Here is a 21,494-nt window from a genome sequence, read left to right as displayed (position 1 = left end):
TTATGTTCCCTTCTGCAAGCGATTTTTCTAGAGCTGAAGTCCTCCGGGGTCTATTGTCAATCTCAAACGACATAAGATGATGACATGCACTTGCCCCTTCTGCTTATTCCTGTTTCCCGCGGTTTGCATGAAGAGATTGTTAGTCGTGCTTGCGATCGGAGTTTTTTTTTTTTAACCCTGTACACATTCTTAGAGAAGATTTGTTCCGGATCAGGAGGGGAAGGGGATAAAATCTTGTCAAAAAACTTGAAAATAAAGACCTTATGATCACATTCACTTCCACAGTTTGGTGGTATAGATCCCATCGCTGTAGGGAGGCTTTTTCCTTGTTGGATATAGCCCCCGCCTGCGGACGTCCATTGTACATGAGATACCATTTCACGAGGGCGCTGCATCAAAGGACACTCTAACTTATTCGTAGATCGTTCCACTTGGATCCGAAACCGTGCTGGATGATGAAATGTCTCTTTCGATGTGGTTGGGGACTGCATCTGTCCCGCCAAGCATCGACACTCCGAGTACGTCAGCAAAGGAATCGGCGAAATGAACATCCGCAGGGACAGGTGTTCGGAATTGATCCCAGCTCAGCTCGCTGTTCGCCATTCCAAATCTCCGTTTCCTAATCAGAAACCTGGCGGTGGAAGGATTCGCCATGCGTCTCACCTTTCTAATTCCTATCAATTTCTCTCAAGCAAGATGAAGGAACTGTGGTCATGGCGCTTTCTGCCTTTGGTGCTCCGTCAGTCTTCCCGCGACAGGTGACAGCCAACGCGATCCCGACTAACAGACACTGGCTTTTCCTCATTTTAGTGTTCTTGCAAGCGCTTGCTCTTGAATCCCCGCTCCGCGGTGCATCTTCTCTTTCAGATATCTCCCGCGAATCGGCTTATCCCTCTGGTGATACGTCTGACTCCGGTGCCCGTCCAAATGGTGAGATAACACTCCTTTATGTTGATATGTCTCGTGAAATGCTTACAGAGATATCCTTTCATTAGAGCACGTCGAACACGCCTTAAACGTTCTCCGCGAAGCGAAGATCCCGGTTGTGACCGCGCCACAAAAGCCGTCTTGCTTCATCGGCTACACCTGGCACTATGCACAAGAAGTTTTCCGGATATTGTTCATGAACGGGCCGCCGTCGAGTGGCGCTGCACGGAGAAAGATCCACCCAAGTATTGTCAAGGCAGTCGATGAACTTACGATAGCGGCGATGGAGGATTACGATCCGGATGCAATGTTTCTGCTGGCGGAAATGAACTTCTACGGCAACTTTTCCCATCCCCAGGATTTTAAGCAGGCCTTCCGGTGGTATGAAAGCCTGGCCTCGCATACTGGGAACAGCACTGCACAATATATGCTGGGGTTTATGTACGCAACAGGCATTGGAGGTGGAGTTGAGCGCGACCAAGCCAAGGCTTTACTCTACCACACCTTCGCTGCAGAAGCGGGGAATACCAAGTCAGAGATGACTCTTGCCTATCGCCATCACGCGGGCATCGGAACCCCCAGGAACTGTGACGAGGCAACCTACTATTATAAGCAAGTGGCAGATAAGGCTATTGAGTACTACCGATCCGGACCACCGGGCGGCCACACTATGGCCCGCGAATCATACCGCTGGGCCGACGAAGAAGGTGGAGTGTATGGCGAGGGTGCCAGTGTATCGACGTCTGGACCCAATGCGTTACGCGATGGTTCGGCTACTGAAGCTAGTCTGGAAGATGTGTTGGAGTACTTGGATCTTATGTCTCGGAAGGGTGAACTTAAGGCGACATTCAGCCTTGGAAAGATGCACTATGAAGGTACCAGGGGCTTGCCTAAGAACTACCGGAAGGCAATGAGGTATTTCAAACAAGTGACAAAGCGGTACTGGAATAATGACGGGTCCTTGAATCCTAACCATCCCGTTGGGATAGAGAAAATAGCCTCTAAAGCGGCAGGCCACATTGGCCTCATGCATCTGCGAGGGGAGGGTGTGGACCAAGATTTCGGGATTGCTCATACTTGGTTCAAGCATGGTTTAGCTAACGGTGATGCACTCTGCCAGTACCAAATTGGACTTATGTATCTACATGGATATGGAGTGCAACCGGACGCGTTCAAGGCATCCTCTTATTTCAAATCCGCAGCTGATCAAGATTATCCGGCGGCAGCAACGCGGTTAGGGGCGTTATTCTTGGACCAAGGAGATGTCGCCACAGCTACGAAATATTTCGAGTTGGCTGCGCGCTGGGGATGGATGGAGGCATTCTATTATCTGGCAGAGTTAGCCAACAATGGCGTTGGTCGAAAGAGGCACTGTGGACTGGCAGCGTCATACTACAAGATGGTTGCTGAGAGAGCAGAAATCATCCACTCTTCCTTCACCGAAGCGAATGCCGCATACGAGAGTGGCGACAAAGAGCGGGCGTTTATTCCAGCCCTAATGGCCGCGGAACAAGGATACGAGCACGCCCAGGCTAACGTCGCTTTCATACTGGATGAGCAGCGCTCACTATTACCACTAGAAAAGATCCTCCCTGGAATGAAGAAGCCACGATCTTCTTTACTCCGAAACGCGGCTCTGGCACTTATCCAATGGACTCGTTCCGCCAAGCAGGCAAATATAGACTCTCTGCTCAAAATGGGCGACTATTACTTGGGTGGAATTGGCATTGAGATGGATTCAGAGAAAGCCTCAACTTGTTATCATACGGCGGCAGAAGCTCATTACAGTGCGCAAGCGTATTGGAACCTTGGCTGGATGCATGAGAATGGTGTTGCTGTGGAGCAAGATTTCCACATGGCTAAACGATACTACGATCTAGCGTTAGCGACAAGTGGTGAAGCCTACTTGCCAGTCAAGCTGAGCCTGCTCAAATTGCGCGCGCGAAGTGCTTGGAACCGGCTCACCAATGGGAAGATCAATTCCATACAAGAAGAGGATGGTATGAACGGACCCCTTGACTTCCAATATGCCCCCTGAATTTCATTAACGTGATTCTAGAACCGAAACCTCGTCGAAGCTTCTCGGAATGGATCGCTGCCTTCATCGAAAACGACGAGGAGGAAGAAGCGAATTACCGTGCGCAGCTGTATAAACACGGCGAAAACGATGACGATGACTTTATGTCGACAGGTGATCCACATCGTCTTGATGAACATGAAGACGGCTATTACGACGACCTCGAGCTTGATCTTGACGAAAGCGTTCTGGAAGGCCTCATCATCCTATCGTTGGCTGCAACCCTCATGGTCTTGGTGTACATGAGGCAACAACGGAATCGCCAGAGACCAAATAATAATCAGAACGCGAACGCAGCAGGCCAGGCCAACGCCAACGACCGGGGACTCTTCCCTCGCCCTGGAGAGCCGGAGTTTGCTCAGTGGGTGGCTGGCGGAGTTGGCCATTAGCAGGCTCACCACTGATCTTGCTTCTTGTACATGTGTGTATTTTACGATTTTTGGGCCCTATGATGACAATAGATGATTTTGAGCCGATCTTCAGCATTCCTGAGATTCTCCAAGTAAATTGATGGTGCTGTTCTTGCGCCTTGTATCTTATCGATAAGCGACTTTCCTCCAACTTGAGGCTCCTCCGCCTTGACCTCCCAGCATCAAATACCGCCAATCGTTTCGGGTCCCCTTTCTTCGCATTATTCCAATGATACTCGATTGTGTAGTCTATTAGGGAGAATTTCTCACTTCACTGATGACTTCTCACGCCGCCAACGGCAAACGGCGCCGTCTTGACAATGCGTCTGCTGCACTCTCTAGACCATTCAAGTCTCCCCTTCGCAGGCCATCACCAGCAGTGAAGGAATCCACATCTCCAGGGAAAGGATGGGCGTTGGCATCTGCCCCCTCCAACCCACCCACCACGTCGCTAGAAAGTACTCCACAGAAACCGCTTCGCGCACCCGCCTCAGACAATACATTAGCTACGCCACCACCCACTACTCGCAAAAGAACGATCCAGGGGCACCGGTCCATATCGGCAAGGCAGACTATTGTATCGGATCCGGAGATACTAAGTCTCCAGAAAGAGCAACGAGCGTTACAGTCGCGATTGTCTCGTCTCCGCTCCGAACTCGATACCGTACAGCAGGCTCTCCGCATTGAATCGTCCAGTCGGGACGAAGAGCTAGAGGGCCTGATTGTCAAGTGGAAGAAGGTTAGCCAGGATGCGGCTGAGGAGGTCTTTGCGGGTGCTCAGGAACGGATTTCTCGGATGGGAGGAGTCAAGGGTTGGCGGGAGAGGATGAGGAATGTCGACAATCGTTGGGAACAGGAGGAGATGGAGTCATGGTTTGGTAATGTGGACGTTGAAGCTATCGATATGGATGCAGATGAAGTCGAGGCACGCAAGGCTGAGATGAGAGATGAGATTGAGAAGAATCAGGAGAAACATGAGGAGGAGAGTAATGAGGAGTCTGAGGTAGGTTCGGCCATTTTGTGCGTTTTGAGCTCCACAAGCTAATCTTACTGGAACTCTACAGGAGTTTACTATGGATATGATGCTGAAGACGCTGAACGTTGATCCCAAGACCATCGGGTACGACAAGTCGAGCCAGACATGGATAAAGGGATAAGGTGTCTTGCTACAGCTGCTGGAGGGGCTTTCGTATGGCTTTTTGTGCTGGCGTAGAATGCCTCGCGTATGACAGTCTGTTTTAATGTTGCTTTACTAGTAATGTCTTTTGTTTTGTTTCTCAAGGTCTGATGTTCAACGCTCTCCAATAATGGTCTCATGGCCGCTATATCTTACAAATATGTACCTAATTCCTAGAGTAAAAGTAATCTCCCAGCTGCACGAGAGTCACTGAAGCGCGCAACGATGATTACGATCGCTTTATGGGCAGCAGGACTTCTCCATCGTGACCACGTGCTGTCACGAGCGGACTTGGGGTATGTCGTTTCCAAACTCCACCGATTCCCATGCACAGTCACATCAACAGGGTTCCCGTTGACGTAACAGCTGAATTGCTTGAATTCCGCCCCTTCGGTAGGTTTCAATGTTCCCTGAAGTTGAATGCTCACTGTCGTGCCGAGAACCTCCTTTGACTGACTTTGAACTTCGAGCAGCCCACCTCCGGCCGCATGTGCCCCACGGACATCTCTTGCGATCTTTGAGATAGAATCTGAATCTAATTCAGGGACAAGCGGTGGCACAGAACGGTGCTTAGTAGCCTTTTCAAAAGCATAGCCGTACTCCAAGAGCTTATTATCTTCGTATGCTTTCCCCGCAAAGGTCAGATTAACCGGCATATTCGTGTCTTCCATCAAGCCCATCGGAACGGAAATGGTAGGAATGCCCAAGTGGCGGATGGCCTGGTTACCATTGGAGTATTTCACCCCGTTCTCCCACGCGAACTGTGAAGAATTGGGGTCGACATCGGCATTTGCGCGCCCGATGTCCGCATTGGCTGGGAAAACAATCGCATCCAAACCCTCCTTCTCCATCCAGTCCTCGAACGTCTCCTTCCGTGCATCCTCCAAGGCCGTCAGGGCCGGCCCCATGTCCTCTATGTGGAAGATAGACTCTGGCTTGGATTTGGGGTACTCGACAATCTGCTTCCATTGAAGTTGATTTGCGGGGATTGGCGCTCCTCGGAGTGACCCTGGAGCTAAGGGGAATATATCGTCGGGATCTACGCAGGTTAGAGAGTCCAAACCTGGTTGTGCGTTAGCGACGAGGAAGTCATCCCACGCGTGGGCAACTAAGTCGGCCCTTTCCTTTGCGGGCCATTTCTCTGGAAGACCCTTGATGTTCACTAATTGATTGCGGTGAACGTAGGCTTCATATGTGGCGAGAAGCGGAAGATCGACTTCGACTACCACGGCACCGCATGATTCCAATGTACGCTTTGCCGATTCCCAGAGCTTGATAATTGAAGGCCTTGTGCGGATCTTGTTTGGCAGTGGGTCTCTGGAGTTAATGAACATAGACGGTATTCCGAAGCGTTTGCCGCGTAAAGAAGGTACCTTCGCTAACTCGTCAAAGTGTTTGGGCCGGACGGTCTCGACAGAGGGTAGCGCAATAAGCTGCTGCTCATTCCAGAAGTCCCCTTGCGGGTTTTCATCCGTGACAGCTAGTACATCAAGTACCCGGAAGAGATCTGACATAGTGCGAGTATGAGGCACCAACACATCACAGGTTGGGTATAGAGGCCACACCCCGCGAAGAGGTAACAGGCCTTTCGATGGTGTGTAGGCGATAATGGAATTGTTTGATGCTGGCGACCGCCCTGAGGATACGGTCTCAGAACCCAGACTGAACGCACAGAAATTCGCGGCAGTCGCTGTGGCAGAGCCATTGGAAGACCCGGATCCGTATGCTGCCGTCAGATATTCCATATTGTATGGACTCTCAGCGCGGCCATATGAGCCACGCTGCATTCCTCCGTACGCCATAGCGGGCATGTTCGTTCGTCCGAGGAGGACCGCTCCCGCATCCCGGAGGATCTTGACACATGCAGCATCGTCTGTTGCGATAAGGTTCTCAAATGCAGGAGATCCACAGGCCATTGTCATTCCCTTAACCTTGATACTGTCTTTGACGAGATAAGGGATTCCTTCTAATGGCCTAGGTGGAAGTCCCGCAGCTCTTCGTTCATCGGATGCCTCGGCTTCTTCAAAAACGGAGGGGTTAAGAATGGGAACAGCGCTCAGCGTGAGCGCGGACGCATCATACACACTGATGCGTCGCAGATATCGTGCGACTAGGTCGACGCTTGTGGTCCATCCCGAAGTCAGAGCATGTTGTAGCTCGGAGATACTTGCGTCAATGAGACTCAGAGCTTGAAAATCCTAAGAGTTTTGTCAGAACTGAATGATTCGAAACGACCAAAATATAGCCATTGGGAGAGCTTACAGATCCCATCGCCGGTTCACTTCGCACTGCTTGATTGATTGCCAGAAAACTGAGAGTATACTGCCAAGCTCTGATTGAAGGGATTCGAAAAAAGCTCAGGCATGGCCAGGAGACAGCTGCTCGCCCTCGAATTTACTTGCAGCTCTGCAGTTACCCCGACTTGAGAGGCGATACGAAGCGACCCGCTGACGACTCGAGCGCCAACAACGCTCCTCATGTTGTGCTGCTCGACCTCTCAGCAACCTGCTTGATCGGGAATGTGTACGCGACAGGCTAGTCTCCATCTTTGGAGCACCATGAAGAAGGGACCCCTCCCAAGCGCGACTAATTCGTGATTTCGTTTGAGGAGTTGGAGAACCCAACTGGCCCCACACACTGATAGGCTGATATCTCCAAAGCCAAAGATAACCCCAAGACCATCAACCACGAGATCCTCAGCAGAAGCTAGGCATGATTGACCGCCAAGAGATGGATGACGATAACATGGCGTCCGCCTCTATCAATCCGCCTGATAAGGAGACTTCGTTCAGCAAGTGAACGGCGAGGAACCGCAAGGTATATAAACACAAGACCAGGCCGGTAGATGAGTTTGGAGCGCAAGCTCCCTTCTCTGGTCTCGACCTCCCTTTCGTTACTTCCGTGGGCTGATCTAAAACCAGTGGATTGTCGGCCCATATTTTCTCACGATGCCCGACATCAAGCACGCAGATGCGGAGACACAGAATGAGCCCAGCGCGGAGAAGAACGATGTGCTTGATACTGGGAATATCCGGGACATTGGGGCTGAGCTTTTTGCTGAAGGTGACCAAGTAACCCCGGAGGAGCTTGAGATCGAAGGCGCCGAGGTGCGCAAGATTCTTGACAGGCGTCTCATGCCTATCGTAAGTTGCTGGTCTAGAATGCGGAAGGGCGTAACTAATAACGTCTAGATATACCTGACATATTGCGTTCAATTCTTGGGTGTGTCGAGATACCCTACCCAATAATAGCGGACGATGGCTCACATAGACTAAATCTAGACAAACTCTCCCTCAACTATGCATCTGCTTATACCCTAATCCCTGATTTGGGCCTAGAGGGCCAGAGGTATTCATGGGTTGCGGCGATCTTCAACTTCGGTTATCTTGCGTTCGCTATACCTTCGAATCTTTTAATACAGAGACTACCACTCGCAAAATACATGGGTGCCATGCTCATGATTTGGGCAGGGCTAGTCGTAGCACACGTCGGAGCAAAGAACTATGCCGGGATGCTGGTTCTACGATTTATCCTCGGAATGGCTGAAGCAGGCGTCAGCCCCTGTAGTATGTATTATACCTTGGGAACCAAGAAGCGACGGATCTGACAGAAACAGTGATGAACTTCACATCCATGTTCTACAGACGATCCGAACAGCCGCTCCGTATGGCCATATGGCTCTCCGCAAATGGAACCGCAACAATGGTCGGCGCCCTCATTGGTTTCGGACTCGGTCATGTCCATAATACATCCCTGAAGAGCTGGCAACTCATCTTCCTCGTCATCGGCCTCCTTAACTTCGTGACTGGAGTCATTTTCCTCTCGTTCATGCCTGACTCCCCGAGTTCCGCCAAATTCCTGACGCACCGCCAGCGCATCATCGCCGTCCACCGCGTCTCCGAGAACATGATTGGCGTCAAAACCAAACAGTTCAAATTCAGCCAAGTCCTCGAGCTCACATACGACATCAAAGTCCACTGCATCTTGGCCATCGGTATCGCCAGCGGCATCATCAACGGCGGCGTCTCCAACTTCGCCTCAGCCCTCATAAAGGGCTATGGGTTTTCAGGCATCTACGCAACTCTCCTCCAACTCCCCACAGGCGCTATCGAGGCTGTCATCGTCCCCATCTGTGGTCTGGTCTCGACCTACGTCCGCGACTCCCGCTGTATCGTCCTCGCAGTCGTCTGCCTCATACCCTTCGGCGGCCTGCTGGGCATCCGCTTCACAGACCTCTCCCAACGCTGGACCCTCGTCGGCTGTACATGGCTCCAATACATTATCGGCGCCCCTATCATCGTCTCCTGGAACGTACTCTCAACAAATGTAGCAGGGCACACGAAACGCTCCATCGCAAATGGCCTCTGGTTTACCCTATACGCAGGCGGGAACGTCGCGGGCGCGAATATCTTCTTCGCACATGAGTCGCCGCGATACTATTCGGCATTGACGGCGCTGCTGGTCTGCTATGCTGGAATTATTATATGCGCAGGAGTCGCGTTCACAGCAATGAAGATGCAGAATATTCGAAGAGATCAGAAGATGACGATTGAGGAGAGCATGGGGAGGCAGGACAGGGCTGTGCTCGACGGGTTCAAGGATATGACAGACATGGAGTCGAAGGATTTTCGGTATGCACTTTAAATAATTCCTATTGGTGGGATTTATCCGTGCTGGAAAGGGATTGGGAAGGGGCGTTTCCGTGTGTATTTCTTCCGCTGTGGTTGGCCGGAGACTTGATCGGCGTCTGGGGAAGGGCATTGAAGCGAGAAATAGATTTCTTGGCCTTCGCGTCGACCGTTCAACTGGCTTGACGCGGAAAATTTCCTTTAGCCGGAGATTTGGATCTCCGCGTCCCCGGGATTAGCCGAGGAAAGGTCCCAGGAGATCGCCGCAGGAAGGTTCGAAGCCAAAATCCGACACGGATCGCGTCAGAGAAGAAGTGTTTCATTGTAATAGCCTAAACAATCCATGGATCTAGAAAAAACCGTTCCCAAAAAGGTAAAAAGAAAATAAGACAACAGCCCGCCAACAACTGTCTCCGTTCACGCCTTCTCAATATACTTCGCGAAGATCCGCGGCATGGCCTTGGCGCTGGCCTTGGGATATCTCTTCTGGTCGTTCTCGTAGTCGACGAATGTAACGCCGAAGCGGGTTTCGTAGCCCTCGGCCCATTCGAAGTTGCTATAGGTAGATGTTAAAAAACGATCTGGAACGGCGGGAGAGAAAGGGGTGAGTGAACGTACTCCATCAAACTCCAGGCCATGTAAGCCCTGACATTGACATTGTCGTAGGTATAGGCCTCTGCCATGGCACCAACATAGTCCTCAAAGTACTTAACCCGGAAATCGTCCTTGAGCAGCTTCTCAAGTGGCAGGTCGTTCTCTCCTTTGAGACTAGTTCCATTCTCGGTCACGTAGATCTTCGGCCGTCCGTACCGGTCACTGAGCCACTTGAGGAGCTTGCGGAATCCGATCGCCGAGGGACGCAGCCAGGGCGACTGCGTCTCGGGACCGACCCATTCACCGGCCTTGTTTTGGAGGAGGAGTTCGAGGTTGCCCGCAACGTCTGTGGGTTCCGGCTCGCCCGTTTTGGCGCGGATGAAGTTCGCGCAGTAGTGGTTCATTCCGTAGAAGTCGTTGCTGCCTTTTACGAGGGCGACGTCTTCGGGGGTCCATTCGGGGAGACGGGAGCCGAGTTGCTTGACCATGCTTGCAGGGTAGCGGCCAAAGTAGATAGGGTCTGCGAACCAGGAGATAGCGAATTCGATCTTGCGATCGCAGGCCTCGACGTCTGCGGGGTTTTGGGGGTCCCAGGGTTCGGCCCAGTCGCCTTATTCTGTCAGCATAGAGTCGGGGAACATTTTATGAGATAGGAATGCGGCCTACCGTTAAGTGTGATGCCAATTTCACCACCATCGCGGGCTTTGAATTCTTCCCGATAAATTTTTACGGCTGCACCATGGGCGACGAGAAGATTGTGGCCTACAATCCATGGTTCCGTAGAGCCGTCGCCTTCGGGGTTCCTGTTTCGGTCACTGGTCCTGCCAGGAGCGAATTGGCCGACATTGTAGCCGAGAACACTGCTGCACCACGGCTCATTGAAAGTGATCCAATACTTCACCTTGGGACTCAGGGCCTTGAAGATGACACGTGCGTAATTGGCGTAGTCAGCGACAAACTCCTCCTTGTTCAGCAAACCACCGTACCGCTTGTCTAGCTCCTCAGGGAGATCCCAGTGGTACAGAGTGACGAGAGGTGTGATACCGGCGGCGAGGAGATCGTCGACGAATTTCACGTAGAACTGCAGGCCCTTTTCGTTGATGGGATCATTTCGACCTCCGAGAGGGATGACACGGGACCTAATCGAGGAACAAGATATATCAGTATCGAGACGCGGAGGCTAAGGTGGTTGAAGGAGGCGCACCAGGAGATGGAGAAGCGATAAGCCGGTGACTTGCATTCTTTCAGCAGAGCAATGTCCTCATGGGTACGATGGTACGAGTCGCATGCCACATCGCCATTGGCACCGCCAGCTATCTTGCCGGGCTTCTTGCAGAAGGTATCCCAGATAGAGGGTCCACGACCATCCTCATCGACCGCACCTTCGATTTGGTAGCTTTTGACCGCAAACGCGCCTCGTGTCAGCTATCAGTCAATTCCAGCGAACAGGTGTAAAACGTGAAGTTACCTAGCCGTTGCGAAGCCCCAAAGGAAATCAGAAGGAAGCTTAGGAGGCTCTATAGAGCCCACAGTTGCCTGACGACCATTCTTTCTCCTCCTTTTTTCAATCAGTTGTGAAAGTATTTGACCCATCTCAACTCCACGAAGGCCTGGAGCAGGTCAATGGAGAGAACACAACGACAACAACGGCAACGACAGGTGGATGGAGAATGAGAAGCAAGAGCATGCCGAGCTCCACGGGATATTTAAACCCCTGTAGCCTCATTTTGGTTTCCTCGTCGGTCAAGGAGGCCTCCGCGAACGATGAGGTGGGCGTCCGACGGCGGCGGAATGGCCGGACTGGATCGGGCGGCGGGAGGTGAAACTCGGCCGTTGCGCGTGTTGTGCGGGTGCATTGCGAGACGATGCCCTGGTCCAACCAGAGTAGCTCCCAGGGAAGGGAATCCGGGTGGAACAGCAGTGACGGCTGCCGAGAGAGCTGGCGAGGGCGAGCTTTGTTCCTTGCGAGAGCCACAAACGAACAGCTGACAAGTGGCGGCTGGACGGGCCGCTCGCCGTGTCTAAAACGGGAAAGACTCCCAAGTCCACGCAACGCAGGGATCGAAATAAAAGAGAATCCAGAGTGCATATTGCCCCATCTATGTCGAAGATACGTACAGCTGCGCTTCGTTCAATCATTGCGCTCGTAAGCCCTAGGGATACCGCATCCCATGCCTCGGCCACAGAACTCCGTAATAACACAGTATCACCAACCAACACCAGGCTGTTCCGAAATGCAACTGAAACACTAAAAATGACACAACATGGCATGAGATGCAAAGAAGGCAAAAAGATGTGCTTTCGTCGTCTCGAGCGGCAACCTCATATATCCTCCAGTCCATCCATCTCGTCAGGTTCAACCTCCTCACCATCCAACGCAACGCCGCTGAGAGTCAGCTGCGCCGGTTTCAACTCGCGGCCTGTGCTCAGCCCATCGCCTGTGCCCAGCGTGCCGACAAGCTCCAGCTCTGGCCCCGCAATGATCCGACCCTCCATGTCAACCACCTCACACAGATCGATCAAGCTCTGCCTGCTGAGAGACTTGAAGCCGTCGGTCCGGACAACCCGGCCCCAATGGTTAAGGCAGAACTGGGCGGCTCGCCTCATGAGCCACTCTTCATTCGTCCGCCCTGCCCGATCCCAAATGATTGCCGCGTTCTCCACATCTAGCTCGCGCCCTAAGCGGTTGACGCAGAGGAGGCGTAAGCGGGGCATGTCGTAAAGGTTCGCCATCACGAGCATGCCAGCAATGTCGATTATATCAGCACAGTACTCCGGGTGACCGGCGATGCTATCCGTGTATAGATAGTAGAGAAACGCACGGACAACAGTATAGGGCTCCGGAATATGCATTCGATTGTTGTGATACTCGGCCATCTGGGCGGAATACAGTCGTTTGAAATGCGGCCATCTCAGTTGCAGGATGAGTCTGTGTACGTGAATCGCAGCGGACGTAGTTGCGTTAGCAGAAAGGAAAGTCGGTGTGGATAGGGCGAAGGATCCGTCTTCGGTGGTATTGTCAGCGTAGACAAAGCCATCTGCATTGGCAGTAATTGTAAAATCCGCTCCACTGCCCGCCTCAGGTGGTTGATCGAATGCGGATGACAAGTCTGTTCCTAAACTGGAGAGAGGGCCCAGGTGCGTCCGTGCGGATGCCATCGCTCTCCTGGGATCGGGGGACAGGGCCGACATCTCGTTACCTAGCAAGCCATACCTTTCCAAATCAATACACAGAACTTCATTCATGTGATTCTCGTCGTTATTTCCTGGATTGCTACTGGCGTCGAGACTACACCCAAGCAACCAAGCCTTGGTTCCGTTGGCATTGATGGTGGAATAGTGCCATCGATATCCAGTTCGGAAAATTTCTGGTCCGTCAGCTAGTCTTTGCCATCGCAAGGAATCCAGCTCTAAGGAAGACAGGTTGCAATCGTAGACGCGGGTCGTCTCAGATGGTGCGACTAAATCGAGCAAAACACCAGATGCGAAGGCTTGGAAGTGAGTCCCAGAAGACAGCGAGGGCACATTGGTTCCTGATTTGAACTGAAGGCAAGATATAGGTCCGGGAGCAAAGGATTTCCTACGGCCGGCGTTGCGAACCTGTACGCTTGCAGAATTCGCGGCGTAGCTCCCAGACCGGCTGGGGAGCTGCTGTGCTGTGTTACTATACAGAGCATCTTCTGGACCGTGAGTAACCCTGCCAAGCTTCGTGGGAGGATCCATGGTACCTTGTATAGTTGGCGCTTCAAGAGCTGGAATGGCCTGAATATCTAACCACCAGATATGTGTGGTCCGTTCCATATCCGGATCGATACCGCCGAATATCCAGAGGCGACCACCCCAAACCCAGGCAAGGTGATCAAATCGAGCAGTGAATTTCCATGACCAGGACCAGGTCCATGTTTTGAGATCCAGATAGGACATGTCGTCAAGGATAGCGCTGCTGTCCGCTGTGATCCCTCCAGAAATGAATAGTTTATCCTCGTGGATGACGGCGGCATGGCGTGCCCTTCCTCGAGGTATAGGCCCGCGAATCTCCGGTTGTGTCCAAGTGGATGTGGGGATGTCGAAGATAACTACGTCCGAGAGGTACTGCCCATGCTCATTCTCACCGCCGAATATAATCAATTTGTCGCCCTGGTAAAGACTAGACGTGTGGCCTAGATTGAGGTAATAACGAAGGATGTCAGCACTGATCAAGGCACACACAAGCGAATATTCTTCCACTCACCCATACGGACACCGGGAATATCGCCATAGTTATCCACCAGCTCCCAGCGGAAAGTTTTCAGATCCAGCCGCAATACGTGGTTGTAAACTATACCGAGCGCCCAAAGTTAGCCATCGTATCAAATACTAGTAGTGAAGAAGACAAGGGCAGCGGCTTATTAACCTTCGTCGGTATCCTGGTCGAATCCTCCGAAAGCGTAGATCTCATCATTATTGCAATGCGTCACCGACGCATTGACAAGGCATGCGGGGACATGACCCTGAACCTTGCGAATGTTCGGACGGGAGTCCGCACTGCCACGACGGCGCCCATTCGAACTCGTAGGCATGAGGAATACGCCCTGGGGAAGAGATGGCTGTTGAGCGGGGGGAACGGCAGCCATCGGGTATGAGTGGGTGGATGCTCAGTAGAGAGGTGGGACAGAGTGATTTCGGGCAATCTCGCCGCAGAGATCGAAGAATTGCACAAAATATCAAGCAATTGCAATCACAGTCTCAGCATAACTCATTAGTTGCGATAGTGAGAGGGTGGCAGCCGTCCTGTCATCACCAGCGCGAAAAGTGTTGTCGGAGGCGGAGGGGTTGGCGGCGACGACACTAAGTCGGAGCCGTGAGGGAAGTTTGTCAAACGCACGCAACAAACGATTTCTCCATTCCTACGGCTCGACACTAGATGGTGTGCGCCGTCTTCAGTGAGAAGTTGGAGTTGTGTTCGAGAAGAGCGTCGCATTTATGTGTTCAAAGGTGGAAGAAAATGAGCGCCAAAAAGGGAAAGGACGCCAAGACCAGATCGCCACCCCAAAAGGGGAGGAGCCTCACGTCACATGCCGGCTAGCCGCTTCCAGTTTAGCGTCGGCTGTCCCTCTCAGTCACTGTTGGTAACCGTTGCCTGGGAGAAGCTTCTGAACTATACGCAACGGCGGTATTTATTCCCCTGGTTCGAAACTCTCTCCCCGTCTCTCTTCCCATCTCCTGGATATCCAAACTCCATCCCCCTCCTGCTACTATCTGCTTTAGTTTGCATCCCATATACCCTTCATCGGGTTTCTCTTCATCGCATATTGCTGCATTTTAGCTGTTCTTGTCTGTGGTCGGTGTCAACTGGGTGGTTGGATGACCTCGACAGTGCAAGCTTGAAAAATCGTTTACTTCCTCTTTTTCTGCTCAGCCTTTTGTAGCTCGATAATCTCAGCATGGCTACTCCCTTAGTATCGACACCGGTCAAGACCCATCATGGGATCTTCTCGACCAAGATGGCTGGTGGCCGCATGCCCCTCACCCCGTCGCCCCGCGGACGGAGGGACAGCGTCGCCTCAAACAGCTCCTCTCCCTTCACACCTCCCCGTCACGACTCTGAGGCAGCAAAAGAGCAATCTCGCTCTGTCTATGGTGGAAATCTTTCTTCATATTTTGCGAAATCCGTTTCTCGATCATCTCGAGCCTACCGTGAATCTCCCAAGTCCAACATCGCCCGTATCCGCAAATCTCCCAAGCACCTCGAGTTGGGTGCCTCGGACTGGTCTCTTACCGGGACGGGTCCCTCATCAACTCAGTCTCCATCGAAGGAACGCCTCCGGAAAGAAGTCCCCAGTCGCACGCGCACTGGGAAAACGACTGTCCGCATCACCCACAACGCTGGAGATCGTTTCATTCCGAACCGCTCGGCGAGCGAGTGTCTGGCAACAGCAGGAGCTGCTAAGCCCGAGGAGAACCAGAGGCCGAAGACCAGTAGCAGTGACGGGTCCAGCGTGTTGGCTAGTGCGGCCAGCGCCTTCGATATTGGTGGTCGTGGAACAGACGAAGACCTCACCGCGGCTCTCGAGAATCTCGGCTTGGAGGACGACGAGAGCTCGACTTCATATACAAAGCCGGCCCCGGATGCTGTGGCGTACGAGTCGTCATTAGCCAATGCTTGTGGCGTGAACCTAAACACCCGCATCCTCGCCTTCAAGCCACCTCCACCAGAGTCGTCCAAGCCGATTGACCTGCGTGCTCAGTACAACCGCCCCCTCAAGGCTGCCAAATCCCAGTCAGCCCAGTTCCGAAGGCGAGTCCAGACTGCTCCAGAGCGTGTACTAGATGCTCCTGGCCTTCTTGATGACTACTATCTCAACCTCTTGGATTGGAGTTCCGGTAATCAGGTTGCCATTGGGCTGGAGCGGAATGTATATGTCTGGTCGGCCGATTCAGGATCAGTTAGCTGTCTGCTGGAGTCCTCTTCCGACACCTACATCAGTAGTGTCAAATGGAGCGGCGACGGTGCTTATGTTGGCGTTGGTTTGGGCACAGGCGAAGTCCAGATTTGGGATGTCGAAGAGGGGACAAAGCTCCGCAGCATGTATGGCCATGAATCTCGTGTTGGTGTGATGGGCTGGTCCAAGCACACTTTGTCTACCGGCGCCCGTAGCGGCCTGGTCTTTAACCACGACGTCCGCATCGCCCAGCACAAAGTGGCCGAACTCGTTTCTCACACCTCAGAGGTATGTGGTCTCGAGTGGAGACCTGATGGCGCTCAGCTTGCCACCGGTGGTAACGATAACCTGGTCAATATCTGGGACGCCAGGTCCCTGAATGCCCCTAAGTTCACCAAAACCAACCACCGCGCTGCCGTCAAGGCTCTCAGCTGGTGCCCTTGGCAACTTAATCTGCTCGCCACTGGTGGTGGTTCGTATGATCGTCATATCCACTTCTGGAATACCACGACTGGAGCCCGCACCAACAGCATCGACACGGGCTCTCAAGTCACAAGTCTCAGATGGAGCAACCATTACCGCGAGATTGTGAGCTCCAGCGGTTTCCCCGATAACTCCCTCAGCATCTGGAGCTACCCGACTCTCGTCCGCAACGTCGAAATCCCCGCTCACGAGACTCGCGTCCTTCACAGCTGCCTGAGTCCCGACGGCCAGCTTCTGGCCACCGCTGCGGCCGACGAGAGCTTGAAGTTCTGGAAAATCTTCGAGCGCAAGCCCGGCACCAATGCCTCAGCGTCCCGCGAGGGCGGCGTCGGAAGCAAAGCGCAATTGACCAAGTCGATGACTATTCGGTAATTTAGGATTATACCCTACTTTCTCGCATGGTACCTAGCATGTTTTGCCATTAGTATTTGGGCTTTTGCGGCAAGGAGTTGCGGGCGACCTCTGGCGTCGTATTTAACTGGACGTAAATTACTTTGTATAGAGTTGCGAATTCCAATTGCATTCTCGACCGGATCCTGCGCTTTTCTGTCGTATAAAAATCTAGAATTCCTCCAACGGCTCATCATCCGGAAAATAAGCATCACGAATCCTCCTTGCATAGTGGAGAACCACAGCAAACTCCAGCACCAACTCTTTTGGTTTCAGCCCTCTGAACCAATCGACCAATTAGCCAGTACCACACGCTTTCAACGAGAGCTAAGGGAGTAAATAAAGACATACGCAGCACATATCAACCCCGACACCACAAACCCAAAATGATGCTATCCGCCTCCGTCGGGTGCTGGCCACCGAGGATCCAAAACGGCTCCCGGCCTTCGCCAACGTCACCGGCGCTCTTTGCTTTCGCTTTCGACGCGGGAAGCAAGTCGTTCACGGCTTCCCAAACCTCGACACGGAGAGACTGGATTTCCTCATCCGTGTATCGACCCGATCCCTGGCCGTACATTGTTCGCACTCTGTCACGGTAGATCAGCAGGCCGACGGGCATGCGGATTGGGTAGGGGGATTGCGCTGAGGACGGAAGTGGCCGCGCATTGCATAGTAGTTTTCTGTCGATTGCTCGCGTGTCCGCGGTTGGCGATTAGTCAGGGTTCGTTCTGTGTAAGTTAACTTAACCATAAGATTATGGGTTCCACCTTGGAGTTGAAGTTGAGGGGGTTCATTGTAGAAGTATGCTTTATCCTCGTGGAGAGCGCGGATGGCTAAATCATGCGCTTTCTCGCTGGGGGATAGAGTGCTGTTTAAGTCTGGGAGGATATTCCGCTCGATCAGATGCTTGTTGATGAGCGTGGAGTCCCCAATGCTATCGGAAGAGGTTTCATCTGCTATCTCGATACAGGGACTTCGCTCTTGGGTGCGGGTTTTGACGGATCCTGGGGCAGTCTTGGAGGGGACGTTGGCGAAACGGAGGCGCGCCCTCCAGTGCTGGGTATATGAGTTTCCCAAGCTCTTGAACTACACTCAGATCCCCTGAAAGCCACAATGAACTATGCTCGAGCTTGATAACGAAGGGGGACCACACGTAGCGGCCTAGATCGAGCCACCCGCGGCAAAGTGTGAGGATCTGGTACGGGGAATCAGACATCGCATGAGTATTCGAGAGCGTATATGGCTTCTAGTGATGCTTCTAGTACAAGAGAAGATTTCCGTTTCAGCCGGACTTTTATCGACAATAGCCAGCGGCATTTACGCCTCCGAGGGTCGTCATTCAGGATTTAATTGCAAATTGCCTTGTCTTGATTTTAGCAACTACTATCAAAACCAGGAGCCTGCTGCCGAGCTTGCGGTTTCGAACGACGTTACAAGCCCGAAAGCAGCAAATGGTCGTGAATGAGGCAATTCGAGTCTTGAAAAGAAAGGCGCTAAGGTGCTGAGTCATCCGACAGCAAGAGTGCCGGATTTCGCCCAGGGAGAGCGACCTTCGCCTCAACCCACACCTCTCGTCCTCGCCCTTCTCTCGCCCCTTCCCGCTCCTCTCACTGGGCCAGCACCGCAGTCTAGGGGATATATCATTCTGTCAGATACTTCTCACTGTGTCGGGGTTTCGCTATCTACTGGTACAAGTGCTAGTTCCGGGGTGGTAAGCTGGAGTGATCGCCTGGGAGTCCAACCACCGCATCTCAAAGGCTCGTGATCGCCGAACACTGCGACAGCGAGGCTTTTCGGGCGGGAAGTCGACGAGCGACCACCGCTTCATAGACCCCATTCTTGTCTTCGAATATCCTTTTGCATTTCGTTAGAGAGTGAGCGAGAGAAAAAAAAAAATTCAGTCCCTTTTGTTGCCTTCTCAATAATCGCCTACGACTCCTCATTTCAATAACAGCACCATGTCGAATCAGCTGGTGGTGAGTGGCACCCGAACACAATCCGACTTTGCCTGAGTCGGAGGTATCGGCTATTTCTGTTGATACCTCATCTCTTCCTCCCCTTATAATGAAGACGTTGGCTGAACGGGGTCGTCTCGCAGGGCGCAGTGTTCGATCGTGTCATCCAAGACGTGTGTGAAGCATCCCAGGTGGATTTCGAAGAGAGTGGCGTGGACCAGCAGACGCTGTTAGATTTGCGCAATGTGAGTGGCTTTCTTTCTTTTCCCTCTTTCTTTGAGACGATGTCTTTGTTCGTTGCGTGGCATCCCTTGATGAGCAACTGAACTTGGGCCAAAGCGGGGAGCCGGAGATGTGCGGGAGGCGGCAAGGCTGTCGGGGGAGAGCCTGCTTTTAGTCTCTTTTTATACTCGCCTGAGGCCGCCAAGCCACCTCACCTGCTGCTGCGCTTTCCCCTCCTCCGTTTTATTTCTGCTCTCGCCCTGATACATCTTCTCGTGCACTCTTACGATATCCGATATTTGTTTTCTTTCGAGTCCCTCTACTCTTTCGATTTCCTGTCCAGAGTCTCTAATTCAGTGGCAGAGCTGGCAGAAGAAGCTTTCCTCCTTGGGTGTCGCTCATTTCCCTTGGGACCCTTCACCTCCCCAACCAGCTCCAGCTCAGCCTCAGAATCAACAAATTCTTCCCCCAACAGCGACTGTGCCATCCAATGCTCCTCGCCCACCTCAGCCCTCTTCAGTACAACAACAGCAACATCAACACGTTCCTACCCAATCACATCCTCAACCCATCCCTCCCAATGGACCGCCGCCCCTCCAGGTCCCGACTCCGGTTGGGGCCGGTGGTAATAATCCCATGAGCCATTCGCCACAAATCAAAACTGAACCAGGCTCGAACGGCCATCATGCACTGCCGCCAATGAGCCATATGATGGCGGCCCCGCCTAATGCACAGTCGGCACGCGAACGCGCAACCAACTTGATACAGCAGAGATATGGTGCCGCAGCCGCTAACTCGGTCAGCCAAATGCAAGCTCAGCAGCCACCTATGGGATTACCCCGCCCTCCTAATCTGCAACACATACCAAATGGTCAGAACCACCAAATCAAACAAGAGCCAGGCTACCATCCTGTGTCGCATCCGTCCATAGGAAACGCCCAGACTGATGGCGCTGCCGATAACGTCTTGTCGGAATGGAAGGCAGAAGTTGCACGGAGACGCGAGGCTGCAGAACGACAGGATGGAGAAGGCGATCGGGCTCTTCGGGACCACTTGAGGCAGCGCATGCTGCAGCTCGAAGGAGGCGGCCTGATGATACCTCTAGACGAGCGCGAGGCTCAGCCGAAAGCTCGTTCACTCGACGCTAGCGGTTCCTCTGCGATGCCTCGGGCTCAGTACGATGGCCCAGGTGGCGACGATACAAAGGAAGAGGACGATGAAGACGCTATCAACTCGGATCTTGATGACCCCGACGACCTGGTCGCAGAAGACCATGATGCCGAGGATTCTGTTGGACAGGTTATGCTCTGCACGTATGATAAAGTGCAGAGGGTCAAGAACAAGTGGAAGTGCACTTTAAAAGACGGAATTTTAACGACGGGAGGAAAAGAGTAAGTCTTGTCGCCCATGTTCATTACGCGTTGACTTCCACTAACTGGAAGAACAGATACGTTTTCCACAAAGGTCAAGGCGAGTTCGAATGGTAAACAGCCATAGATTTCACACCGCATCTGGCACCTCACGATTTCAACACTCCCCCGAATCCTTTGGATCATACCACTTCCACTGCTGTAAATTTTATTTCCCAGCTACGACTTCCTACAGACCAGAAACACCCGAACGATCGAACCGAGATCGGATCATCGGATCAGAACAAAACAAACAGAACAAACTTGACTGCGTAATGATTTTGCTTCAGATTCACGAATTTTCAACCCAGGTTGCCCACAACAGAAAATTATCCGGGTTCTTTTTTCCCGCTCTTTTTTTGCGCGGCTGGCGCTACATGGACGGATGGTGCAGTGGTTTTCCGTGTTTTGTATTAGAATACCAACCCATAGTGGCAATCTACATATCTGGAACTTGAGGTCTTGATGTCCTTCTCTTGCTGTTTTGTTCATCATAAGTTTGAACTAGTATCTCGCACAAGCCGAAGAGACTCTAGCTGTAGTTGCTACGGGGAGGAGTAAGGCTATGCCCAGTCTCCCACAACTCAACACACCTCAGGTCGAAAGCAAATCTCATTCCAGGACTTTTCTTTTCAGTAACAGCGACAAACCTCAGCCAGAAAATAGATGGCGGAATCGAATGGGAATCAAGAAAGTCAGGAAAAGGAGGAAAAAAAGAAAAGAAAAAGAATAAGAAAAAGCAAATCTATTGACAAAGAGAGCAAAGCACTGTTTTTGGAACACAAACACAGTAGGTATCC

The 21,494-nt window shown here is 52.4% G+C and overlaps 9 protein-coding genes across 9 annotated transcripts; 4 read left to right on the top strand and 5 right to left on the bottom strand.

Annotated features, from left to right (window-relative positions):
* Window positions 1-696: 696 nt before the first annotated feature.
* On the top strand, window positions 697-4,571 carry BJX67DRAFT_374351 (ubiquitin ligase complex subunit HRD3; the record flags this gene model as incomplete). The annotated part of the gene is made up of 6 exons (XM_071031537.1): window positions 697-739; window positions 811-930; window positions 996-2,927; window positions 2,987-3,381; window positions 3,671-4,417; window positions 4,479-4,571. The coding sequence occupies 6 exons, from the start codon at window positions 697-699 to the stop codon at window positions 4,569-4,571; spliced, it is 3,330 nt and encodes a 1,109-aa protein (XP_070882702.1).
* A 40-nt stretch (window positions 4,572-4,611) lies between these two features.
* On the bottom strand, window positions 4,612-7,079 carry BJX67DRAFT_237432 (amidase family protein). Its single transcript, XM_071026033.1, has 2 exons — window positions 6,854-7,079; window positions 4,612-6,789 (listed from the first exon to the last, which is right to left on the bottom strand). Exons 1-2 carry the CDS (start codon window positions 6,860-6,862, stop codon window positions 4,765-4,767), a joined length of 2,034 nt encoding a protein of 677 aa, XP_070882701.1. The 5' UTR covers window positions 6,863-7,079; the 3' UTR covers window positions 4,612-4,764.
* A 174-nt stretch (window positions 7,080-7,253) lies between these two features.
* BJX67DRAFT_237475 (putative MFS allantoate transporter) lies at window positions 7,254-9,512 on the top strand. The gene is made up of 5 exons (XM_071026034.1): window positions 7,254-7,408; window positions 7,513-7,734; window positions 7,783-7,813; window positions 7,873-8,157; window positions 8,208-9,512. Exons 2-5 carry the CDS (start codon window positions 7,540-7,542, stop codon window positions 9,233-9,235), a joined length of 1,539 nt encoding a protein of 512 aa, XP_070882700.1. The 5' UTR covers window positions 7,254-7,408; window positions 7,513-7,539; the 3' UTR covers window positions 9,236-9,512.
* Window positions 9,513-9,636: 124 nt separating this feature from the next.
* BJX67DRAFT_374348 (glycoside hydrolase superfamily) lies at window positions 9,637-11,360 on the bottom strand (the record flags this gene model as incomplete). Its single annotated transcript, XM_071031536.1, has 5 exons — window positions 9,637-9,775; window positions 9,838-10,423; window positions 10,480-10,952; window positions 11,018-11,209; window positions 11,344-11,360. The coding sequence occupies 5 exons, from the start codon at window positions 11,358-11,360 to the stop codon at window positions 9,637-9,639; spliced, it is 1,407 nt and encodes a 468-aa protein (XP_070882699.1).
* A 520-nt stretch (window positions 11,361-11,880) lies between these two features.
* BJX67DRAFT_362904 (Kelch motif domain protein) lies at window positions 11,881-14,840 on the bottom strand. Its single transcript, XM_071030046.1, has 3 exons — window positions 14,207-14,840; window positions 14,045-14,131; window positions 11,881-13,973 (listed from the first exon to the last, which is right to left on the bottom strand). The coding sequence occupies exons 1-3, from the start codon at window positions 14,424-14,426 to the stop codon at window positions 12,136-12,138; spliced, it is 2,145 nt and encodes a 714-aa protein (XP_070882698.1). The 5' UTR covers window positions 14,427-14,840; the 3' UTR covers window positions 11,881-12,135.
* Window positions 14,841-14,974: 134 nt separating this feature from the next.
* Window positions 14,975-17,252, top strand: BJX67DRAFT_362903 (WD40 repeat domain-containing protein). The gene has a single exon (XM_071030045.1). The coding sequence runs from the start codon at window positions 15,237-15,239 to the stop codon at window positions 17,088-17,090; it is 1,854 nt and encodes a 617-aa protein (XP_070882697.1). The 5' UTR covers window positions 14,975-15,236; the 3' UTR covers window positions 17,091-17,252.
* A 67-nt stretch (window positions 17,253-17,319) lies between these two features.
* Window positions 17,320-17,685, bottom strand: BJX67DRAFT_384411 (uncharacterized protein; the record flags this gene model as incomplete). The annotated part of the gene is made up of 2 exons (XM_071033658.1): window positions 17,320-17,435; window positions 17,490-17,685. 2 exons carry the CDS (start codon window positions 17,683-17,685, stop codon window positions 17,320-17,322), a joined length of 312 nt encoding a protein of 103 aa, XP_070882696.1.
* Window positions 17,686-17,708: 23 nt separating this feature from the next.
* On the bottom strand, window positions 17,709-18,324 carry BJX67DRAFT_384410 (uncharacterized protein; the record flags this gene model as incomplete). The annotated part of the gene is made up of 2 exons (XM_071033657.1): window positions 17,709-18,164; window positions 18,199-18,324. 2 exons carry the CDS (start codon window positions 18,322-18,324, stop codon window positions 17,709-17,711), a joined length of 582 nt encoding a protein of 193 aa, XP_070882695.1.
* A 316-nt stretch (window positions 18,325-18,640) lies between these two features.
* On the top strand, window positions 18,641-20,849 carry BJX67DRAFT_237228 (transcription initiation factor IIA large subunit). Its single transcript, XM_071026030.1, has 4 exons — window positions 18,641-19,084; window positions 19,207-19,308; window positions 19,649-20,676; window positions 20,733-20,849. Exons 1-4 carry the CDS (start codon window positions 19,067-19,069, stop codon window positions 20,770-20,772), a joined length of 1,188 nt encoding a protein of 395 aa, XP_070882694.1. The 5' UTR covers window positions 18,641-19,066; the 3' UTR covers window positions 20,773-20,849.
* The last annotated feature ends 645 nt before the right edge of the window (window positions 20,850-21,494 follow it).

Source organism: Aspergillus lucknowensis, assembly GCF_044049455.1.
Source record: "Aspergillus lucknowensis strain CBS 449.75 chromosome Unknown BJX67scaffold_48, whole genome shotgun sequence".
Classification (NCBI taxonomy): Eukaryota; Fungi; Ascomycota; class Eurotiomycetes; order Eurotiales; family Aspergillaceae; genus Aspergillus; species Aspergillus lucknowensis.
This window is presented reverse-complemented; position numbering and strand designations above follow the sequence as displayed.

Excerpts from the sequence above, each read along its gene's own strand:
- BJX67DRAFT_237228 (XM_071026030.1), top strand. Across the intron at positions 19,309-19,648 it reads CGCTGTTAGATTTGCGCAAT|AGCTGGCAGAAGAAGCTTTC; the intron begins GTGAGTGGCTTT and ends ATTCAGTGGCAG. Across the intron at positions 20,677-20,732 it reads TTAACGACGGGAGGAAAAGA|ATACGTTTTCCACAAAGGTC; the intron begins GTAAGTCTTGTC and ends CTGGAAGAACAG.
- BJX67DRAFT_237475 (XM_071026034.1), top strand. The coding sequence starts at position 7,540 with ATGCCCGACATCAAGCACGCAGATGCGGAGACACAGAATGAGCCCAGC. Across the intron at positions 7,735-7,782 it reads ACAGGCGTCTCATGCCTATC|ATATACCTGACATATTGCGT; the intron begins GTAAGTTGCTGG and ends AATAACGTCTAG. Across the intron at positions 8,158-8,207 it reads AGCAGGCGTCAGCCCCTGTA|TGATGAACTTCACATCCATG; the intron begins GTATGTATTATA and ends TGACAGAAACAG.
- BJX67DRAFT_362903 (XM_071030045.1), top strand. The coding sequence starts at position 15,237 with ATGGCTACTCCCTTAGTATCGACACCGGTCAAGACCCATCATGGGATC.
- BJX67DRAFT_362904 (XM_071030046.1), bottom strand. The coding sequence starts at position 14,426 with ATGGCTGCCGTTCCCCCCGCTCAACAGCCATCTCTTCCCCAGGGCGTA. Across the intron at positions 14,132-14,206 it reads CGACCAGGATACCGACGAAG|TTTACAACCACGTATTGCGG; the intron begins GTTAATAAGCCG and ends CGCTCGGTATAG. Across the intron at positions 13,974-14,044 it reads TATTCCCGGTGTCCGTATGG|GCCACACGTCTAGTCTTTAC; the intron begins GTGAGTGGAAGA and ends ACCTCAATCTAG.